Source organism: Pieris rapae, chromosome 14 (assembly GCF_905147795.1).
Source record: "Pieris rapae chromosome 14, ilPieRapa1.1, whole genome shotgun sequence".
Lineage (NCBI taxonomy): Eukaryota > Metazoa > Arthropoda > Insecta > Lepidoptera > Pieridae > Pieris > Pieris rapae.
In genome coordinates, this window is record NC_059522.1 from 2,502,484 (window position 1) to 2,523,356 (window position 20,873).

At 32.9% G+C, this 20,873-nt stretch overlaps 3 protein-coding genes across 3 annotated transcripts in view; 1 reads left to right on the plus strand and 2 right to left on the minus strand.

The window, feature by feature from the left end:
- Positions 1–20,873, plus strand: part of LOC111000406 (flotillin-2) — a 152,989-nt gene that overhangs the window by 51,918 nt on the left and 80,198 nt on the right. The gene's annotated exons all lie outside the window — the stretch shown is intronic.
- LOC110991462 (glucose dehydrogenase [FAD, quinone]) lies at positions 945–13,143 on the minus strand. Its single transcript, XM_022256824.2, has 5 exons — positions 13,038–13,143; positions 11,144–11,314; positions 4,544–4,936; positions 3,808–3,953; positions 945–3,581 (listed from the first exon to the last, which is right to left on the minus strand). Exons 3-5 carry the CDS (start codon positions 4,794–4,796, stop codon positions 2,130–2,132), a joined length of 1,851 nt encoding a protein of 616 aa, XP_022112516.1. The 5' UTR covers positions 4,797–4,936; positions 11,144–11,314; positions 13,038–13,143; the 3' UTR covers positions 945–2,129.
- On the minus strand, positions 18,522–20,823 carry LOC110991463 (glucose dehydrogenase [FAD, quinone]-like). The gene is made up of 2 exons (XM_022256825.2): positions 20,683–20,823; positions 18,522–20,262 (listed from the first exon to the last, which is right to left on the minus strand). Exons 1-2 carry the CDS (start codon positions 20,821–20,823, stop codon positions 18,553–18,555), a joined length of 1,851 nt encoding a protein of 616 aa, XP_022112517.1. The 3' UTR covers positions 18,522–18,552.

Genomic DNA, 20,873 nt, shown 5'->3' on the forward strand with positions numbered 1-20,873 from the left:
TTTCTTAATTGAGTTTGAGTATATTTTACAATGCACAAACATTCTCTAGATTCGACGGTCATGGTTAATCAAAGCTTTATATATATGTTTCATATAAATTGTATTCAAAACAACCGATATTTTTACTGTAATTTTATTAAATTTGTAATCCGTTTTCAAATGATCCAAGGTGGCGTCCAAAAACATTGGTGTAATTTATAAAGACCCTCAAATAAAATAATGTCATTACAAATTTAGTGATTGAAAATAATAGTTATTTAATGTATGAGGAATATTTTCTAGAAATATTTCTAACATTCCAATTTTTGAAATTGAATAGGATTTCTATGAATCGTTGGAGTATTATCCATAGTGGTCTCAGTTATGTCATAACCTTTTTTCTGTGGTAGGTTATAACCTTGCCTGGTGTTGTACATGAAATGGTCGACAGTGAGGTATGGAATGCAGTGGTATCCTTCTGTGAGCATGTAATGCTACAGCAGGAGTCAGCAGAACGAGACAGGGGGTGCTGTAGAACGAATCCTAGGGGTAGAAGACGGGGAGTAAATAGGAGAAGATATGCCCATATACTATCTTCTGTGTAGTGTATACTGCACCGAAGGTTTTTGAGAGTAACATGCCGCGGCTTTGTAGGAACTTGTCGAGGTGTTTTTAGTGGGTAATGTTCACCCAGTCTTAGAATAGCAGAGATTTTGGTGTGGGTCGAGACCCGCATACCCCTGTAAAGTTTTTAGGGCAGAGGATGCGCAAATCCACCTCGAATATAAAAGAAAGGATTTCTATGAATATTGTTTAAAAAGTAATTCATAGTATTTAAAAAAAATTGTTTATACCTCAAACCAGAAACAGATTTATAAAGCAAGCGGTCATTATTAATTATAGGAAATATTAATACACATAAAAATGATAACATTTATTTAAGTAACATAAACACTTAATAATAAACGTCATATATTGTTATGCTGTGAAGTTGTTGTTGTAGAAAAAATGTATATTATGGCACACTGGTGAATGCAATCTCATATTTTTAGATTTGACAAATTGTTTTAATTAAAAATAAAATAATAGTGCATTGTCGTCGATTATTAAGTTTTAAGGGATTAATAATTCCGACTAATAGTGCTTCCTTGCTAATTATGTAAAAAAAATACTTATTTTTGTCTAGATTTTCGAACGAAGTTCTTGACAGAATAATCTTTAGAATAAAATTTCTTCTATCGCTTGAATATAAATTTCTTACACTAGCGTGACTTCTGTACTTTTTATTAATAAGTCCTGTGACATAAAAGTAATTTCTAAAGTTTTCTGCCTGTATTTTAGCAGCGATAGGATATCAACTAGACGTGATGATTATATAAAATATACTCCTATAGTGATACTCTTTATAATTGTAGTGAGTAGCGATTTTTTTTTAAAACTATTTACACTATTTTAGAAGAGGGAACTTAACTTGAAACTTGATGCTGATATGAATAAGACAAAGTCATGATGAAATGTATTATAATTTGTTCTTTATGGTTTCTACAATAATGATCAAAACTTCCTTTATATGGTTGCAAATATGCATATTATCCAATCATTACTACTAAGAACAAATGATATCATAAGTATTCCTTATTATTTCTTGGTCTATTAAAAAACTGATTTGTTTACAAGGAATGCACTCATTCACAAGACGTTAGTACAAATTATTAAAAACAACGCCATCTCGTTTTTATTGGCAGCACTATGTTGATACTTAAATTGTAATTGTGGAATTGTAGATGGCATTGTAAACAAACTGTGCGTAAGCATAAAATATTTTTAACACTAATATAACATTTATGTACATCATATACTTAATTAAAATTACTGACTGTATAAAGTATATTATTCTAAATCTCTTATTAATAACGGTTTAATTTTACGTCTAGGTACTTTGGTTTACATCTGGTAACAAATCGCCAGTTACTTAACTAATATATTATGTATTAAAAATACCTATAAAACATTCTTCTCGAGTGTTAAGCAAAAAGAGAAGGGAGTTTTATCATATATAGAAGTTCATCCATTATATTATTAGTATTTCTTTCATATATATAAAATTGGCAATTTATTATGTTCTATCAGTTTGTGTTGACAATCTAATGTCACCGATTTAACCAATCCTGTTTGATCATATCAGAACCCTTTTCTGCGATCATCACTACTGCAGCATTCGTATTTCCACTGACAATAGCTGGCATTATACTAGCATCTATAACCCTGAGACCTTCTATTCCATGCACCCTTAATCGAGGATCTACAACTGCACCAGGATCCCAAGATGGTCCCATCTTTGCTGTTCCAACGGGATGGTAAATTGTCATACTTATCGATCTAGCTAAGCAATCGATGTATTCGTCTGACATAAATATAAAATGTTTACAATTTGGGATCGGGATTGTATGCAATCTCGACCCAAATTGTTTAAAGGCTTTGCCGTTTGCTACTTGCAAAGCTATTTTTACTCCTTCGACAAGCCTATCTACATCGTATTGGTTCTCATGGTATCTTGGATTGATTATTGGGTGTTCGAAAGGGTTTGAACTTCTCAATCGCACGTATCCTCGAGTTTTTGGATGTAGCAATAGCGGCATGATCGTCCAGGCGTCAACATTTTGAATAGGCTTAAATACTGTATTGTACAACTCATCGGTTAAACCTAGAATCTTTCGTATAGTTTGACCATTATCTGAAGCGAAGCTAGCCGGTGCCATATGGAACTGTATGTCGGGCCATAAACCAGATTTGTTGGCGTATTTTGTATTGACAAAAGCAATACCTTCTAAACCCCCGAGTACCGTCATTGGTCCCCTTTCATTCACTACGTAATTCATTGTAACTGGAAATGCCTGGAATCGGTTTTGAATAATTGATACAGGTTTATCGACTAGAAACGTCACGCCACCAACGCCCACATGATCGTGAAGGTTTTCACCAACTGGTAAATCTTTTAATACTGGAATACCCACGTGCCGCAAGTGATGTGCGGGTCCGATGCCAGACAACATGAGTAGTTGTGGTGTATTAATACTGCCCGCTGATACGATGACTTCTTTTCTTGCATAGACGACATGCTTCATACCATTTTTGATGTATTCGACGCCATAGGCTTTTAAGGTTATAGGATTAATTAAGACTCGCGTTGCCATTGTATTTAAGGATATGTCAAGATTAGGTCTCGTTCTGACTGGTCTCAGATATGCTTTTGCTGTACTACATCTAGATCCCCGTCTTATTGTTCCTTGAGCTAGCATGAAACCGGTTTGAATTTCTCCATTAATGTCACGATTTTCATAACCTATTTCAACTCCTCCTTCGACAAAAGCGGCTGCCAGAGGGGTCCTCCAGGGTGCTTCTTGAACTGTTAGATATCCGCCAACTCCGTGATATTTATTATTTGCTAAATAAGGGTTCCTATTGTCTTCAGATTTAATGAAATAGGGAAGAACGTCTTTATAAGACCAGCCTGGATTCCCAAACGATTCCCATTGATCATAATCGTTCCGATTGCCTCTAACGTAGATCATGTAGTTTAGAACGCTGGAACCACCCAAGACCTGTAAATCATAAAAAATATATTATTGTTTTTCATTTATAACACTTGCCTTTTTGTGATATATTATATATTTAAATAAGACAATAATTATTCAATAAATAAATACATACCAACTACTATTTCAGCTTATCCAACTATAACGCCAATTATCGTTTGTTAATACATATAAAAATTGTATTAATCGGTTCGGTGATTTGGTTTTATATCTAAAATTTAAAAATGATTACCTTGCCACGGGGCCAACTACACCTTCGGTTCTTAAATCCAAGACAAGCATAGTTTGATGGCTCTGTCTTGTACTGCCAGTCAACCTTCGTCAGCTGGAGGTAGCCAGCTAGAGATGGCACGTCAGTTATCTCGTTCTCATCTGGACCTGGAATTTATTTTAATTGTTTAATTTCTATGTTTAATCGCTGAGATGTCTTTGCATGTTACCTATTTATATTTTACATATTAAATTACAATTTTCATAGTGAACTTTCATAGCTGTATCAGATCATGGTGAAACTGCTTGCTTTAACGCACTTAAACAGACTATATCATCATGGGAAAGCTGTAATAAATATGAGGGAAAATGTGGTATCTGGGAATCACGATCTGAAATGAACATTAACATAGGCTACATAATATATTAGCAAAGATAAAATATCTCTTAAATTTATAAAGTCCTATATTTTAATAATATATAAGCAATGAAGCGATAGTGGGTTCGATACTTTGTATAAGTATAAATAAATAAATCAGTGGCGCTACAACCTCTTTAGGTCTTGGCCTCAGATTTCTGAATCTGTTTCATGATCATTTTTAAATCTAATAGGCAAGTCGACTTTTGGGTCTAAGACATGTCGGTTTCCTCACAATGTTTTCCTACACCGTTCGAGCAAATGTTAATATTAATAAGTATATTATACATATTTATTATAAAAAGAAGTACTTTTCAGATTAGCCTTGTAACAATCATACCAGATTCTAACAGTAGAACATTCCAGCTTGCAATTTCAGTCAATCGGTTTGCTAACACAGCACCAGCTGATCCGCCTCCAACAACGACGAAGTCATATTCTTTCTTTGGGTCCGTTTCCTGCACCTTGGCTTCAGGGTCGTAGGAGTTGTAATTGTTATACGTGAATGCTCCCAAGAGTAAGGGTATGAGCCATAGTCCCGTGACACTGACTGTCTTCAAGGCACTTGAAGCTAGGAGCACGTGAATAGCCATTGTCTCTTGGTTCAGGTTCTTAGTGTGATTATATCCTTTGGTCTGGCGGGTTGCTCTTGCACATTACTTTCTTGGATGGTAGTGATCGCCAGAGCGTAAGCATGTTAACAGTCAAAGTCGCAGTGTTGCGTTTCTTGATTCTGGAATTAAAATTGGTATACTTTATTACCGGTGTATGATGTAAGTTAATTCGCGAGTATATTCTTTTGATGATGGTAAACTATATGTCATTTGTTGACTGTAAGTTATTTTTAAATTGTGTGCAATTAAATAAATATTTTATATGTAAGTGTTGATAAATTACGGATACCCGTGAATTTCTACTTTTAGGCAGTTCTATTCTTATTCAAAATTGTTTTTTTTTCATAGGTCAGCGATCAAGAGTTTTTGTTGCGTTAAATCTTTTGAACTTGCTCTTAGAGCTTAATAGATGTCAAAAAGTCCTTTATTTATTTAGAAAAAAACTTATGCATGTGTATATATCTCAGTTAGAGCCGGCTCACAAAATAATTTCGCCACGTTTTTTTTCACTATTTTCCCATAACAGATTCATTAAGATAAACTTAAGTATATTTACACAATGTCTATTACAATACAAAATTATGTGTTGTCTGTGGTTAGAATCAGAGCGTGACGAATATTTTGGTAATTCATTGTGTTGCGTTGGCTTTACCGGCACGCGCGAGCACCCAACCTAACGATAACAATGCGTGTACGCACTTTTTGTTCAACTGTCAAACGCACATAATAATTATAGCTAGACGATACACAGACTAAGGTTTTTATTATCTGTTACGGGTCGTAAGTTATTATCCATACTTTTCATATCTAAAAGATATATTGGATGAGTGATGACGATGAACGAAGACTATGCTACGACTACTATTTGACATAATAAGTTCACACATTCGAATTTGGAACAATGCAATTCAAATTCAAAATTTCTACTTTGAATTAAGACAATTAACAAATTCAATGTGCGTATTACATATACGAAGTAATTTGGTTTGTAAACAAAGCTTATGTAATTGTAAAAAGTGTGATACTAGGTGAAGGTTATATCGAATATTCGAGACTGTTTCTTGTGAACTGGTTCATTTCAAAACTTGCATATATTATGTGCAAACTGTCATACAATTGCGAATGAAATCTTTATATGTGTTTATGACGAGTATGTTAAAATTTTCTTTGTTTTTTAACGTATAAAATTAAACGTAATTTATTGAAAGCAACGTTTCTTTAACCGTCACTGAGCACTTGTTATCTATGAGAATACTGTAACATTGCATCTCTTTGAGTATTAAGGATTTGTTATTATGTTTTTAAATATCATTGTTAAATTTACAATAAAATACGTACGTTTTATGACCCAATGAGAATTTTAGCACAAGCCTAGATAAGAAACTAAATTGTCTCTGGAAAAAGGAATGAAGTAAGACCAATTGACCAATACAGGTGAAATATGAGCTGTCTTGACCTGTAGTGGCATTTTAATGCACTCTAGACTGGACTCGAAGTGGTACAAGGCCAAACCGAAATTACTTTCACCATTTCACAAGTGTCCACGTATGACGTCATGTGGGTGACAACTGCCAAGTGACCTTCGAATTATGTAAGTTTGAGGTAGGCCTGTCACGCGTTTGTAAGTAGGTTTGATCTGCTTGATGGGTAGAATCTTTGTATTAGCAATACATTATATATATTTAATTTTTAAAAACTTTTTAATTTTGTTTTATGGGACGGCTAGGAAGCTCATCTGGATATTCGTGGATATTCTGAATGCCAGAGGGCTCGCGAATGCGTTGCCGGCCTACAAGTTATAACATGTTACGAAGAGTAAAAGGACTGATTACACAAGTAAATAAATATTAATCTACGTTATAAATTATATAATTGCAGTAAATTAATGTTTTTGGCGCTATTTATTCTTCTTTTATAAATGTAAAGAATACTTAAATGATCCTAATCCTTGGGATTGATTTGCTCCAGTTTAAACAAACAATTTGTATTAAAAACTTGGCGATTGAAAAGAGTGGCGGAAAGTTTCTTGCCAGTTCTTCTTACCCGCTCTACGCCCTTGACTTGCCAACTGGTGGTAAATGTAAATTTACGATTAATTTAATTAGCTTTTCTTGACGTTCATAAGTGTACATGTTACCTAAATGAATAAAGATATTTTGATTTGATTTACTTATCGATGCTGATAAAATATCAGATACAACCTGAAGCCAAGATATGGGGTCGCAGCGCCACTATTATTTAATATGGCCAACCTCGGCCCAGACACTGATTTCAAAAGCCACTACGCGACCGCCGCAAGGACTCACGACCTACTTCCTTGTTACCAAACCATTTATACTGTTATATAACGCTTTTCGTTCTTGTGTGCTCTTGCAAAATTCTATCTTGGAATTTGCATAGATAAGGGTATAATGTGAAGCAATTAAATGTTTTGATTTGTATTGAACTTATCTCTGGAACAGTGGCGGATTTACAAATTTTTAATTAGGTTTGATTTTTGAGCACGACATTTTTCACAAGCCACCCAGTTCAGCCTCTCACCAGCAGTTGGACTAACTAAAGTTAGGAAACTAAAAGTTAGGAAAAATTTGTTGCGGACTTCTAACTGTACAAATCAGATAACCATCATGCAGAAATCTTCTTTTAGATCTTGTGTTTTATTTTTCTTAAATAACAATGAATCAGTGTCAATCAACAGAGTGACAATTCCTAAATATCTTAGTTAGTAATTAGTGGATAATATACTAAATTCGTGTTACACTTCAAATATGTTTTGAAATACTTTAAGATATTGTTTATTTTGTTGCATGTTCCATAAAATTAAACCGTCTAACATTAACAATTTCTCTATTTGACCTCAAAGTAAGATTGGTGTACTTAATCTAATATAATGTTTACACAGACCGCTGGCTTCCGCTCACACTTAATGGTGCAGAAAGTTATGTAACAAATAACAATATAGAAATGTCAGAGGAACTTGTACATTGTCATATGTCTATGAATGATTTGTTAAGATTTATGTCGTGTTCTATTGTGTATGACAGTTGCTAACAAATGTATCGTATAAGCTGGTGGTTTGAAGTTTGATTATTATTTTCTTATAATCTGTCTATAACCAAAGTTCCTTAAGTTGGTTTGACAGATTAAAAATCGGATCCACGTGTCAGGGAAGATTGTTATCATCTAATAATAGACTTACGGAAATCTGTGACTACCTCATGATTAATTTTAAAAACGAAGAAATAAGAATATTAATTATAACTTATTTCCTTCTTCTTATGGGCCAAAATGTTTTAATGATTTTATAATTTGATTTGATTTTGTAAATAAGAAAGTGGAAAAAATAAATTAGATTATTAATTAAAAATTAGAGAGAGCTTTGTATGAACCTTCCTATAATATTTTCAATAATTGAAAAGTGAAAAGTCTTATATAAAAATACCTTCATTTAACACCTTGACAAACTGGTGAAACGAATTAAGATTTGATCTATTGATCGATGTCCACGCTTTTTGTGATCGCTGATCTTTGAGTTTTTTATGCAGCATTACATGGAATCAATTGTAGTGATTCCAAATTTATTTTTTTACCAGAGACAAACGTAGCATTTAATGTCACATCGAATTATAACCCTCAAAATGCACCAACACAAAAGTTTTGAATTTAGAACTAGACTAATTTTATTTGTAAGTAATTTATTTTTAAACAGTAATTTATATAATTCTCAAAATTTCCCGCGGGCAACAGCTGCTATAAATGGAAATTCTTCCGCTGATCTTTGAGACCGACAAACCAAGTTGTTACGCGGACATTACGTTTACACCTAGCTCAACACCAAACTAAAATAACTTATTTAAGGAATGCTTTAATTTGGTATTTGTTATTGTTATACATGAGAAACATTTGGATACTTTAGAAATACTGTAATATATATGTCGCGGCTAACTAGCTAAATTGGCCGTTCAAGCTTAGCCTCTTAACCAGTGGCCCGAAATATTTTCAGCCAGTTGATGAAACAGTTAGGCTGGGATTAAGATCGATTAAGTGAATAACTTGCCTAGTCTTTTGACTGATATTTTAAATTTAGGTACCTACACTTTCTGCCACTCGTACACAAACTGGAAACGAAACACTTCAAACTGTCAAATGGTGATGATGGTGGCATTTAAAACAACACGTTCTATGTACAGCGCCTCAATCGGGTTTTTGAAATCGGATGAAAATATGTTTTGTTTGTGTCCTACGTCTATTAAAAAAAATAAGTATTGACGATAGATGCTGTACACGAATGTTTTATTTCTGAGGTATTTATTAATATAAAAAAAAATTATGTTGAATGTAGAATTAATAACTTTGACATAATTTATTGGTGACATAATTAACACTGTAAGCTATAATATATAATATATAATTAAATATATAATAATATATAATTGTATAAAATTAATGCTTCCTTTTAGCGGAGCCCCGCCGGGTCCTCCCCCGTTTATGGCAACATTTTCCAGTAACCACAACATTTTCTATTGTAAAACCAAGTAATCTTTGTCGGTAATAATTTCCAGAAAGATCCTATAACATCAGTCATGTAATGTTCGATAGGGAAGTGTGTTTGAATGACTGCGCTTGCGCAACTAAATGTGACATTAGTGACGTACAATACCGAGGTAGATATTCAATCAAGTGCAAGATATTTTCTGGTCAACGAGGTTAATCAAATATATATATTAATTTTAACAATAATATAAGCCGATAGATAGAGCGTGATATTTTATAAAAAATACTGTCAATAAATCTTCAATTGAAATATGCAGTTAATTCTTATTTTAAATTGGATGTGGCCAATATAGCTTTCATATCATCTAAATGTATATACTTTAAAAATTACAAATACTAACCCTATTTAAACGTTTTTTTTCGTAAATACATGATAGAAATAGTCTTTAGTATTGTTTTGTTTATAAATAAATGATATATTTTTTATTAAACTTGCTAGAACTAAGAAATCCTCTTTGAATCCGGCTTAGACCTATTTAAAGCTGCATTCACTGGGATATATAGTACCTCTTGCGTCATTGAGATGTTTTTATTATTATAATTGATTAAGAATGAAGTTCATTCAAAATTATTACGATGGAACATAGATATACAACAAGATTCGATAGTGATTGCACTATGTTAGACACTGTCGTAATTTCATTAAATTCACTATCGTTTGCATAACATTTACAAAATCTTTCTCAATTAAAAAACAAATCTTGAATATTTATCTGTTGAAAATAATATTTATGAATTTTGATTTGTGCATAGAATATTATTTTGTTTTGTATGAGAACTATCATCAGCAGTTTTTGGTAACTGATATTTTATTTATATCAAACTACAGTAAATACAATAATCAACTGCCTGTTTGATTTACCGTCTGTAAACGTCTTGCTATCCGAAATGTTTGTAATGCTATAATAATTATGTTTGTGTTCTAGATAGCTTTAGTATTTTTTTTCATAGATCTTTGTTTCTTACCAGCTTTGTCCACCATATCGAAACTACTTAACATTCTTAGGTCAAATATCTATTGTGTTTTCACCTGTCAGTTACACGGATTGTCGTTAACAGTTCATTTGTTGAAAGTTTTGTAATGTTCCGATACAATCATTTGCATAATTTAGACAAACTGTTTTGCCTTGGCACTTTTTCGCTGTCGCCTGTTGGTAATTGCTATTTATTAAAATGTATAAGTTAATTAAGTGGTTTACCTTACAGTATATTTGTATTAATTATACAAGTGCTGACAAATTTTGTAAAGTGATTCCATTTTTACAACTTTGAGACATACAGGAATGTTCTTGTAATTGATATTGTTTAAGTTTCGTAAGGACACATTACTCACTCACGTTAACACATTTCCGCTTTTTGGTTCTTTGAATTATTTTTATGTCATGGAAGCGAATTTACTTCAACTCACCGGCTAGGTACTGCTTATAATTTTTTTAACGAATATAGAGTATGGATATGCGTAAAAATATAAATAAAAAGCAGTTCACATTAGCCCTTAAAATATATAGTGATTATGTTTTGACTAAGACCTAACTCTATTAGAGATAATAATAGAATTATTATCTCTAATAGAGTTAGCAAGAGTAATGAAATTCACGTCTCTGTGGCAGGTTATGCGAAGCTAGTGTTGCTGTATTATTATTTTCACGTAGATCTTATCCACACATTTACTGGAAAGTAACTTATTTTTGAATGGAAAACGTACTTTTTTGTGTCTTATACGTATTACGTAGGTCTAAGGCGTAAAAATAAATTTGGTAATGTATACTTACATTCATTTCCGTAGATTAACATTCACAATCTAGTAGTCACTGGTTAATATCCATTCCAATGCGTTAACGACACAGTTCATCAGACACATCAACTGATATCGAAAGTTCACTGTTCACTATTATCGAAGTTCGTTTTCAATTCTCACGGTTTTTCATTGAAGAACGTTGAACCTGTGAAAATAATGTAGTTGTCTATTTTGATCTCTTGAGAATTATATGATCGAACTTGACTGTTGATAAAGACAGTGTAGACTGAGACACTACTGCTGAAGATATATGAAAATATTCGGTGGGAAGGATGTTCGAAACTGGTGCGTGATTTAGCATCAGTCGTATAGTTTTTCTGTGAGAATTAATGGTGGGGGGGTTAAGACCGAATTGAAGAAGAAGCTGTCACTTTACGACAGCATGGCCAACTGAAAATTTGAGTTGTTGACAACAACTTGAATCTTAGCTGGGTTTAAAGTTATGATTTTTTTGTGTTAACAACATTAATGGAATATTTTTTCTTTCTTTCAAATGGTGGAATACGAAAGGCTTATAAACTTTATCTATTCTGTGGCTTTGACAGTACATTTATTTTGTCACTCAGTGTTATACCAGAACCACAGATCACGCTAATACATGTATTGATTTTAAAATTGGAACACAATTATACTTTAAGCACAAAGCAACTATTAGATAAACAAAAGCAATAATCAACTCAAACAATAAATAAGCGGAGTACTGATTTAATGGAAAGTAATGGTTGCGTAATTTTAAACGGTTAATTAAAATTAATGATAGGTATTTAGCGTTACGTCGACGTAATTAGAGGTTTGTTTTTTATTAAGTCTAGGCCTCGATTAAGGTCATGGATTAGGGTCAGTTACAATTTTATTATGTATGATGCGAGATTAATGGGATTTTCTCCACTTTTAAATATACGAATTATAGGGTGCTCATGTGCGCATAGTACTCATAATTTTTTCAGAGGTTTCTATTTCTTGTCTTGTTTGTTTTTTTGTTTGTCTTGTCCAACTTGGTTTATCTACTACACAGGTCACATTGTTACAACTCAGTTGTCTTAGAAACACGGAATGGAATATGACACACAGGGAAGAGAACGATAGTGCAACACAAGAGTTTGTATAACGATTACCAATCAAGGTCACGAACGGGGAAAGTGTTTAAGATTGCAAATTAATTTTTTAAAATATCGCATACCGGCTGCAAAGTGTAAATACAGTGAGTGCTAAATATTATTTAAAATATAGATAATATTTTTAAATGATTACTGCAGTATGAGAGAGAATAAATGTTAAATTAAGTACATAAGGTTTACATAATTTTTTAAATTTTATAGATAGAATTCAATAGAAAAAATAGATTTCTTCAAAGCAAATAGTTTTACCCTTTTTAAGCAAACTGATATCAAACATACATAAATAGTTAGAATAGTGGCAAATATTATTTAGTTAGTTAAATATTTAAAATACAAGGATACCAGAACATTCGTTAGTTAGTTTGAACTCGTAATCTTATAATATTGCCATAAGTCAAAATAATCCAATATTATGTAAGCTGTTAGTGTAAGTTACGTTAGATTAGGTAAGGCTCTATTACAGCATAATGCAGTTAAATACACGATACTATCATTAACTGCATTCAAACAATTCTTATTCTCGAATCGAATAAAAAATAAAATTTTGTGTATTGTTAATTGCACTTTCTAATTTGCTTGATTTTGTTTTATTATTAAATTAACAAACTTTATTTGACAATTGACAGTTAACAAAAAAACATATTTGAATTTGTATAGAGAAATTCACTATGTTCGATATTTAAAAACACAGTTTCGAATTCGATCAATGACATCACTGGCAATATACATAAAAAAAATTAAATTACTAACACTGTGCAAATTCCAATTTTAAATTCGGCTGTAAGCGCGCTACTCCGCGGTGACCGCGTGTTGTACTGGCTTACTTCGACTCTTGCGCCTCACTTTACCAGTCAACTCATAACAAACGTAATATTAGTAGTGTAATGAACCTGTGGTTTCGTATAGGACTAAACCTGTTCATTAAGCATTGATGCAATCTAAATGGACTATATGCAAAATAAATTTGATTTTTTAATATATTTTTTATCTTGAAAATAACTCGATAAATTAACAAACAGTAATTATTTCAAGTAGCGATGTGTAATGTGTAATTTTTTAAGCTTTTGTATATTTAAATCGCGTTATAATTACCCAGATTTTTCTACACTAGGGATGTTTAATGAATACATCGAAATTACCTTTAATAAATCTTTATATAAATATAAAATAATTTTATTTATCGACCTTAAGGATTATAGGATATAAATAAGGTAGGTGGATATCAGTAAAAGTTAGGATCGCTGCATATATTGGTAAAAAAAAACAACAGTTTTCACGAACCAAATAGTTCACCCTAATAGTGGCTCCATGGTTTGGGTATTCGACTAATACCACCCCTTGGCTGTCCCAGAAAACATAGCTAATCTTATCGGCGGATGGGATCGCCATAAATTTATACGATGTTGAAGATGACGGTGTTTTCCAAGTCATTATGATGAACTCATGTGCCGTTCATGGGTATGCGAGCCAAAATCGGTCAAAATTCTGTTATAACAAGGTCGTGTAGAGATTATGTATATTCTATAGTTCTCTATGAATGCATAAATAAAAATAGCAGAAATTTTTCCTTACAGCGCCAACTTCAGATTTATAATTTTTTATAGAACACACGACACGATGTAAAAAATGACTTCTTTAGAAAAAAGTTTATTGATTGTTTTTCTTTACTACAAAATTTGTGGGGTGATAATGACTTTTCTTTCCAAAGTGTGTGTATTGCATTAACACTATTTATTGAACACCCCTCGTAGAGCGTTCAGTTTAGTGTTTTTCACGTGTTACTCAATTGTAGTAAACGTGGTTTCACATTTGGAAATAGATATAAAAATGTTTCCTGTATAGCAAAATCTTGCATATTTGGCGAACGAAATATTTGTGGTTAGTGATAAAACAATTTTAGTTCCGGTGCGATTAAGAAAACGTTCAATTATGTCAATTACGTGGACTGAGTGTATCATACAATGAATTAACATATAAACAGCTTAAAAGATTGCATGTGAGCCACGTAATTCGTATTGCTTAATATTAAATACTGATAAATGTTTTTAGAAATTTAATACGAGTGAAATTGTCGAGATTAAGGAATACCCGACCTGCCTGAAATAAAAAAAACATGGTATATTTCGGAAAGTATTTGAGCTATTTTTTTCAGATTGTAGCTTTTACTTTATAAAAAGTTTATTTATTCTGTACTTTATACGGGGAACAAGACATTCTACTCTATTCTCGGTTAAAACAAATAAAATAACTTTTCTCGTAACGCCGCCATAAATAGATTTTGGGCAAGTATAATGATTTATTTTATGGATTTAAAATTTTATTAAAAGAAATACCTACAAAAATGATATACAAAATAATATATTACTTAGACAAACATGCACCATCACATAAACTCACACATACAAACAATATGTATATGTATTATATGTTATTAGGGTAATGTTCATGGTAATTCTTTGTTAATTAATATATTGTAATATTTATAAAAAGTAACTCATATACATTTCACAGTTTTATTGCTTCTGCAATAGAATTCCAAAAATTGTTCTATGTCGAATTTGCATACTTAGTGGTGATAAAGTCATAGTTAATTCATATTAATTAACACCTCTAGAGGGTTTTATTATATAGGTGCCTTTGCATGTGTGAAAGAACGATTAAAGTGGCCCGGTTATCTTAAAATAGTCAAATCCCGTCATTAGATTCTAGAAACATCTGGAATGTTCACTGTACGGTTCTGGATAGCTCGAAGGACCAAAATCTACTGTGCCTGGTTCATCAGGGTGCTGTAAATAATAGGATTTTAGTTTTACTCTATATTAACTTCACGCGTTTTATCAAACACCATTCGCAATTCAATGCTTATTCACAATCAGGAAACAGATTCGATTTCATCCAGAAATCGAAAGTGCTCTGCGGTAATGGGACTCATTACGTCAGTAATGTGCTCTTGCCTCCACAGACTAAAGCTTTCACGAGCATCATTATTTTACCTATTGTGAAGAAGCGGTTATGATTATCTGTGCCTAATACTATAAAGTGTAAAAAAGAAATATGACCTGCAAACTCGCTGGTCTAGTGGTATTTTGCTATATATATTTCCTTTACGAGTTTCGGATATTACAAAATAAAACACATTAAAATTTACACTTTGACAGTTAACAGACGGTTGCCCTGTATGACGTTTCAAATGATTACAATATTAAAAAAAGTATGAAAGTAGTGGGCTGAATTGTGAATCTAAACCATCAAGGGCGCGACCAAAACGCACACAAAAAAGTTAATTCAAATCGGCTCAGCCGTTTAAGAGGAGTTCAGTGACACACAGTATTCTAAATAAAAAATTCTACAGGTAACTTAAATTAAATATAACAGAAAACTTAAATTGTACTAAAAATATACCCAAATATGAAATACACAATATTTACTAAAAAGTTTCACACATTTACGAAACTTAGAAAGAAAAGTAAATTAAAATTGGTTTAATACATTTAACTAAGTAATTAACAAAATTCTATGTGTTAGTCAGGTTATATACGTGTATGTGTATGTGTGTGTCCATGACGCAGCATATTCTTAATACTCCTTTTAAGCAAATTCCGCGATAGATTAAACAAGTGGAGTATTAAATCATATTCCCGACGTAATGAATATAATACCACATTCAACCAAGTCATAACAAAAATACATATTTGGAGAAACAAAAGAACTCAATCGATACGTCTAGTTGATTTTGCGTAAAATGATCTTATATAATTCGGCGTACGTGAGTGCTAGCATTGGTGGCCCCGATGTGAGACCACGCAACATCACACGGTATTGCGAATGTGCCTATGCGATTGTAACCATGCCCAGCTATGCCACATACGGCTGTAGGGTTGTGAGATGAATTTATATGCTACTGGGTCATCTTTTATTATCGTATTATATAATAGTAAAGCTACGGCATGTGACGATAGCTATTACTAAGGTTAATGATTCTTTAGAAAGACAATACGTATATTTATTGTAGTATAAAGAGCAGTGTTGGCATAGGACTTTCTTTCTATGTTATCAATTGTTCATACTTTGAAAGAAAACATCGTAAAAAATGGCACTTTCTTTCTATGTGATCATTTGTTCATACTCTGAAAGAAAACATCGAAAAAATGGCACACCTTAGAAATAATGACGCCGAACGTCAAGCAGAGAAGGCTGATGATCTGTTTGTCTATTAAAATATGATTGTTGTTTTCACGCAAATTTTTCAATAAATAGATTCGCTTAACTAATTCACGTATTTGACTTACATGTTATGCAAAATAAAAATGTGTAAAACACGAATCACCTTATTATCTAATTATCTTGTTATCGTTTATGAAGTATATGTGACCAACAAAGTTAAGACACATATTTAGATATTCTTTAGCGATCCACAAAATAAAAACTTTATAAAATACATATACGTATATAATTTTCATCTTTTTTCTCTAATGAGAAATGAAATAAATAATCGAGGATAAATTATCGTCTACAACAGATGAAATATTATATTTATTTATTTAGATTTTTTAACTGAATAATTCCATAAAGCCCTTTTTGGAAATAAAGTCCACTGATAAAAAAACTAGACAGAGACGAGATACGCTACTCATAATCAGCTCGTCAGCCGAACAACGTAGGTAATGAACTAATTGACTTTGTTTTTACTGACATGATGAACTATTTAAAACGTAAAATTAAATAGTTGTCGTAATAATGAAAGTTACGATTAATTTTTGTATGAAGAACTTAAATAGCTCTCCGTTTTTAGAATTTAGAACTAAACAGTAAAATTCATTCGAACATCGAAACCACTAAATGAAGTAAACATTACAGATTTTTATGGAAATATATCGTGATGTTTATTGTCGTAATATGCCATTAAGACCTATTTGGCTCTTTTGAGCCTATACCTAGTTTTACTTACACCGAAAATGTCACTGGGTCATGCGACCTATTATTTGATCGCTTACATAACTATGACATGTGTTACTAACTTCCTTATGTATACGAAGTGTTAAACTAAATGTTGAGTACGGAAATACCCGCTTGCTTGCTCAATTGGTGAGAGCGGCTTAGGACGAGAGACGTACGATTTTTTAGTCTATGGTTTTGACTTTTATGGATACAAAATGGTTACTGATATAAAAGTCTACTGCGTCTTATTTTTTCCTAAAGACTTGTTCTGTGCCTTCGAAAGCAAGGATATTGTTTTCTTTCCCCTATTACCTTAAGCGTGAGTGTTTTGTGTTTTTAATTTTTCTAGACTACGAGATAATATGCTCTTTAATTAATAAATTAAAATACTAAGTTGCTAAAATTTAAATAAATTTATCATTTGTGTTTGTTATTTATGATGTGTGAAATGTGTTCTAGATATAAATAATGTTTCGTTATGGTCTGTTACATTTGCGGGATAGCGCCCTCTAGAGTAATTATAAATAAATTTAACATGGCTAAAACAGATGTTTTTGTTATTTTAACGTAGTAGAAACTATCCAAGACAGATGGCGCTGGCGCAAATAAAATACTATGTAACTATTATTATTTTATTTTTCTATAGTGGGTAATGCAGAAACTGTATTTTTAAACCCATTATTTTCCATATTGTTTTAAGTTAGTGGTATTAATAGCTTCAGTGCTTTCTTCTGTTCTTAATATAAAAAAAAAAATATTTTTACAGAACTTGTGTGTTTTTGAATGAATTGTGCTTGTAAAAAACAAAAATAATAATAATAATATAATATATAATTTTGATACGAATTTCTCTTATCAATGTGTAGTTTTTCAATAGTTTATAAATATGGCCTTAATTACTTTTTGGTTTAATCTAATGGATAAGCAATTTGCTATGTTACGTGTAAACAGAGCATAGCATAACATAACGGTATGGAAACAAATATAATATCTCTTTAGTACTTAAAGCATCTAGATCTAGTCATAAAAAAAATTTCGTATGACAGTGCCTGTGGATGTTCGAATTTTAAATTTGAATAATTTATATTGAGCAACTAATGTCGACTATTTTTCTTCATAGCATGATTTTAATTAAGTTAAAACATATAATAAACTGGTAAATAAAAGAAAAATAAATGTAACAATTATTTATTTAAAAAATTAACGAGTACGTATACTATTATGTACATACTTAACAATATTTGTTTTGTAATAAACAACGTAAAGTACTTTGTGACATAAATATTTGTTTAGAACTAACACTTTCAGTTTTTATCACTCAACACGGTCATAACACAAGCCAGTCTTCTTTGATCATATCTGATGCTTTCTCAGCTATCATAATCACTGGAGCATTGGGGTTGCCACTTATAATTGTTGGCATGATACTTGCGTCCACTACTCTTAAATTGGCAACACCATGGACACGTAATCTCGCATCAACTACCGCACTTTGGTCATACTTCGGGCCCATTTTACACGTACTGGTTGGATGATATATTGTAAATGTGAAATGTTTTAAGCAGCACTCCCAATACTCATCGCTGAATAGGGGATGGTGTTGGCACCCAGGCAGAGGAATTGTATGGGGTCGTGACCCGTATCGCTGGAACGCCGTTGTGTTTGACAGGGCAAAGGCGATCTTAATGCCTTCTGTTAAAACTTGTATGTCCTCCTTATAAGCAAAGTAATTAGGCTCAATCGAGGGAGGTTGGAATGGGTTACGGCTCTTCAGTTTTATCCATCCAGTGCTTTTTGGCCGCAATAGTAATGGAAGTATCGTCCAGGTTTCGGCGCTCTCTATCGGCTTGTAGACTGTATTGTACACTCTATCACGTAAGTTGAGAATTTTCCGTATTTGCTCGCCGCCGTCTGAGTTCACTGAACTTGGTGCGAAGTGAAATTGTATATCGGGCCAATTACCGGAAGTGGGAGCGTATTTGGTATTGACGAAGGCTAATCCCTCCACACCTTGTGTGGTCATTGGTCCCTTTTCATGTAAAATGTAGTCCATGGCGACGGAGAGAGATTGGAATCTGTCTTTTTTAAATGTAACAGGCTTATTGACGACGAATGTCAAACCACCTAAACCAACGTGGTCTTGCAAATTGTGCCCAACCTTTAAATTAGCCACAACCGGGATGTTGTGTTCCTTCAAATGTTCCGCCGGCCCGATCCCGCTAAGCATGAGTAGTTGAGGACTTGCGAGGGCACCGGCAGACATAATCACCTCACGCTTAATTCTGACTTTATGACGTTCGCCATTGCGGAAGAATTCAACTCCATACGCTTGCTTTTTGACGGGGTTGATCAACAATCTCGTGACTTGCGAACCTAAAGCGACATGTAAGTTTTGTCTATGACGAACCGGTCTGATAAAAGCTTTGGCCGTGCTGCACCTACTCCCACGGCGCATAGTCGCTTGGGTCAACATGAAACCGGTTTGTTTCGCGCCGTTAATATCGCGAAATTCGTAACCCAGTTCCATTCCGCCTTTTAAAAAAGTCACTGATAGTGGTGTACGCCACGGTGCCTCCTGTACAGTTAGATATCCGCCAGTGCCATGATAAGGAGTGTCTGCTAAGTATGGATTTCGATTGTCCTCTGACTTAAGAAAATATGGTAGTATTTGATCATACGACCAGCCTGGGTTTCCAAGAGCTTCCCAAAGATCATAGTCGTTTCTGTTACCTCTTACATACACCATAGCGTTGAGTACGCTGCACCCGCCGAGAACTTTGCCTCGAGGCCAGTTGCAGCGATCACCGTTCATAGCTAAACAATATGAGCGGTTGTGAGAGGGAGTTGTTTGAAATTTCCAGTCCATCTCAGAGAGCTGTGTGTATCCGGCCAATGCAGGGATATCAGAAATTTCGTTTTCATCTTGGCCTGCCTCCAATAGTAGTACTGTCCAGTTGCCTACTTCCGACAGTCGAGATGCGACCACGGCGCCTGCTGAACCTCCGCCCACAATCACGAAGTCGTAGATCGGCATAATCTGAAATAAATGAATTAAAACAAACTATTTTAGAAGAACAGTGTTTACATAAGGATTTCTATTAAATTTAGTTAATTATTGTAAATTCTAAATAATTTAGTTAACATTAATTTAATTTTACTCATTAGAGGCATTTGCGATCAAATGCTATTTTTAAGATATTATTATTTATAAAAAATTAACACGAATATTAAAATTAAACAACAAAAAAAATATTATCTTCTACATACTATTACTACATCTGTAGTCCGTATCATTTAACAATACTTCTACATAGCGTATTGTTTTGTATTAAATCAGTTCATCAGTTTAAGCAGAAATGCGCTACAGAACTTCATTTTTATTTAAAAAAATTATTAACTGCTACTGTTAACTGTATATTTAAAGGTCCAAATATATACACGATGACATAATACTCACAGTGTTTAAATCTGCTATGTAAGATTCTGGGTCGAATTGCTGATATCTGAAATACGTAATCCCGAGTGCCAGGAGTGGTATCAGACCTAGCACGGTGATGGGCGACGGTGCCAAACTCGCCAATGCTCCAGCCGCCTCCATTATTAAATTCCCAATACATTTACTACTTCACTAATATTTACAACCTATCC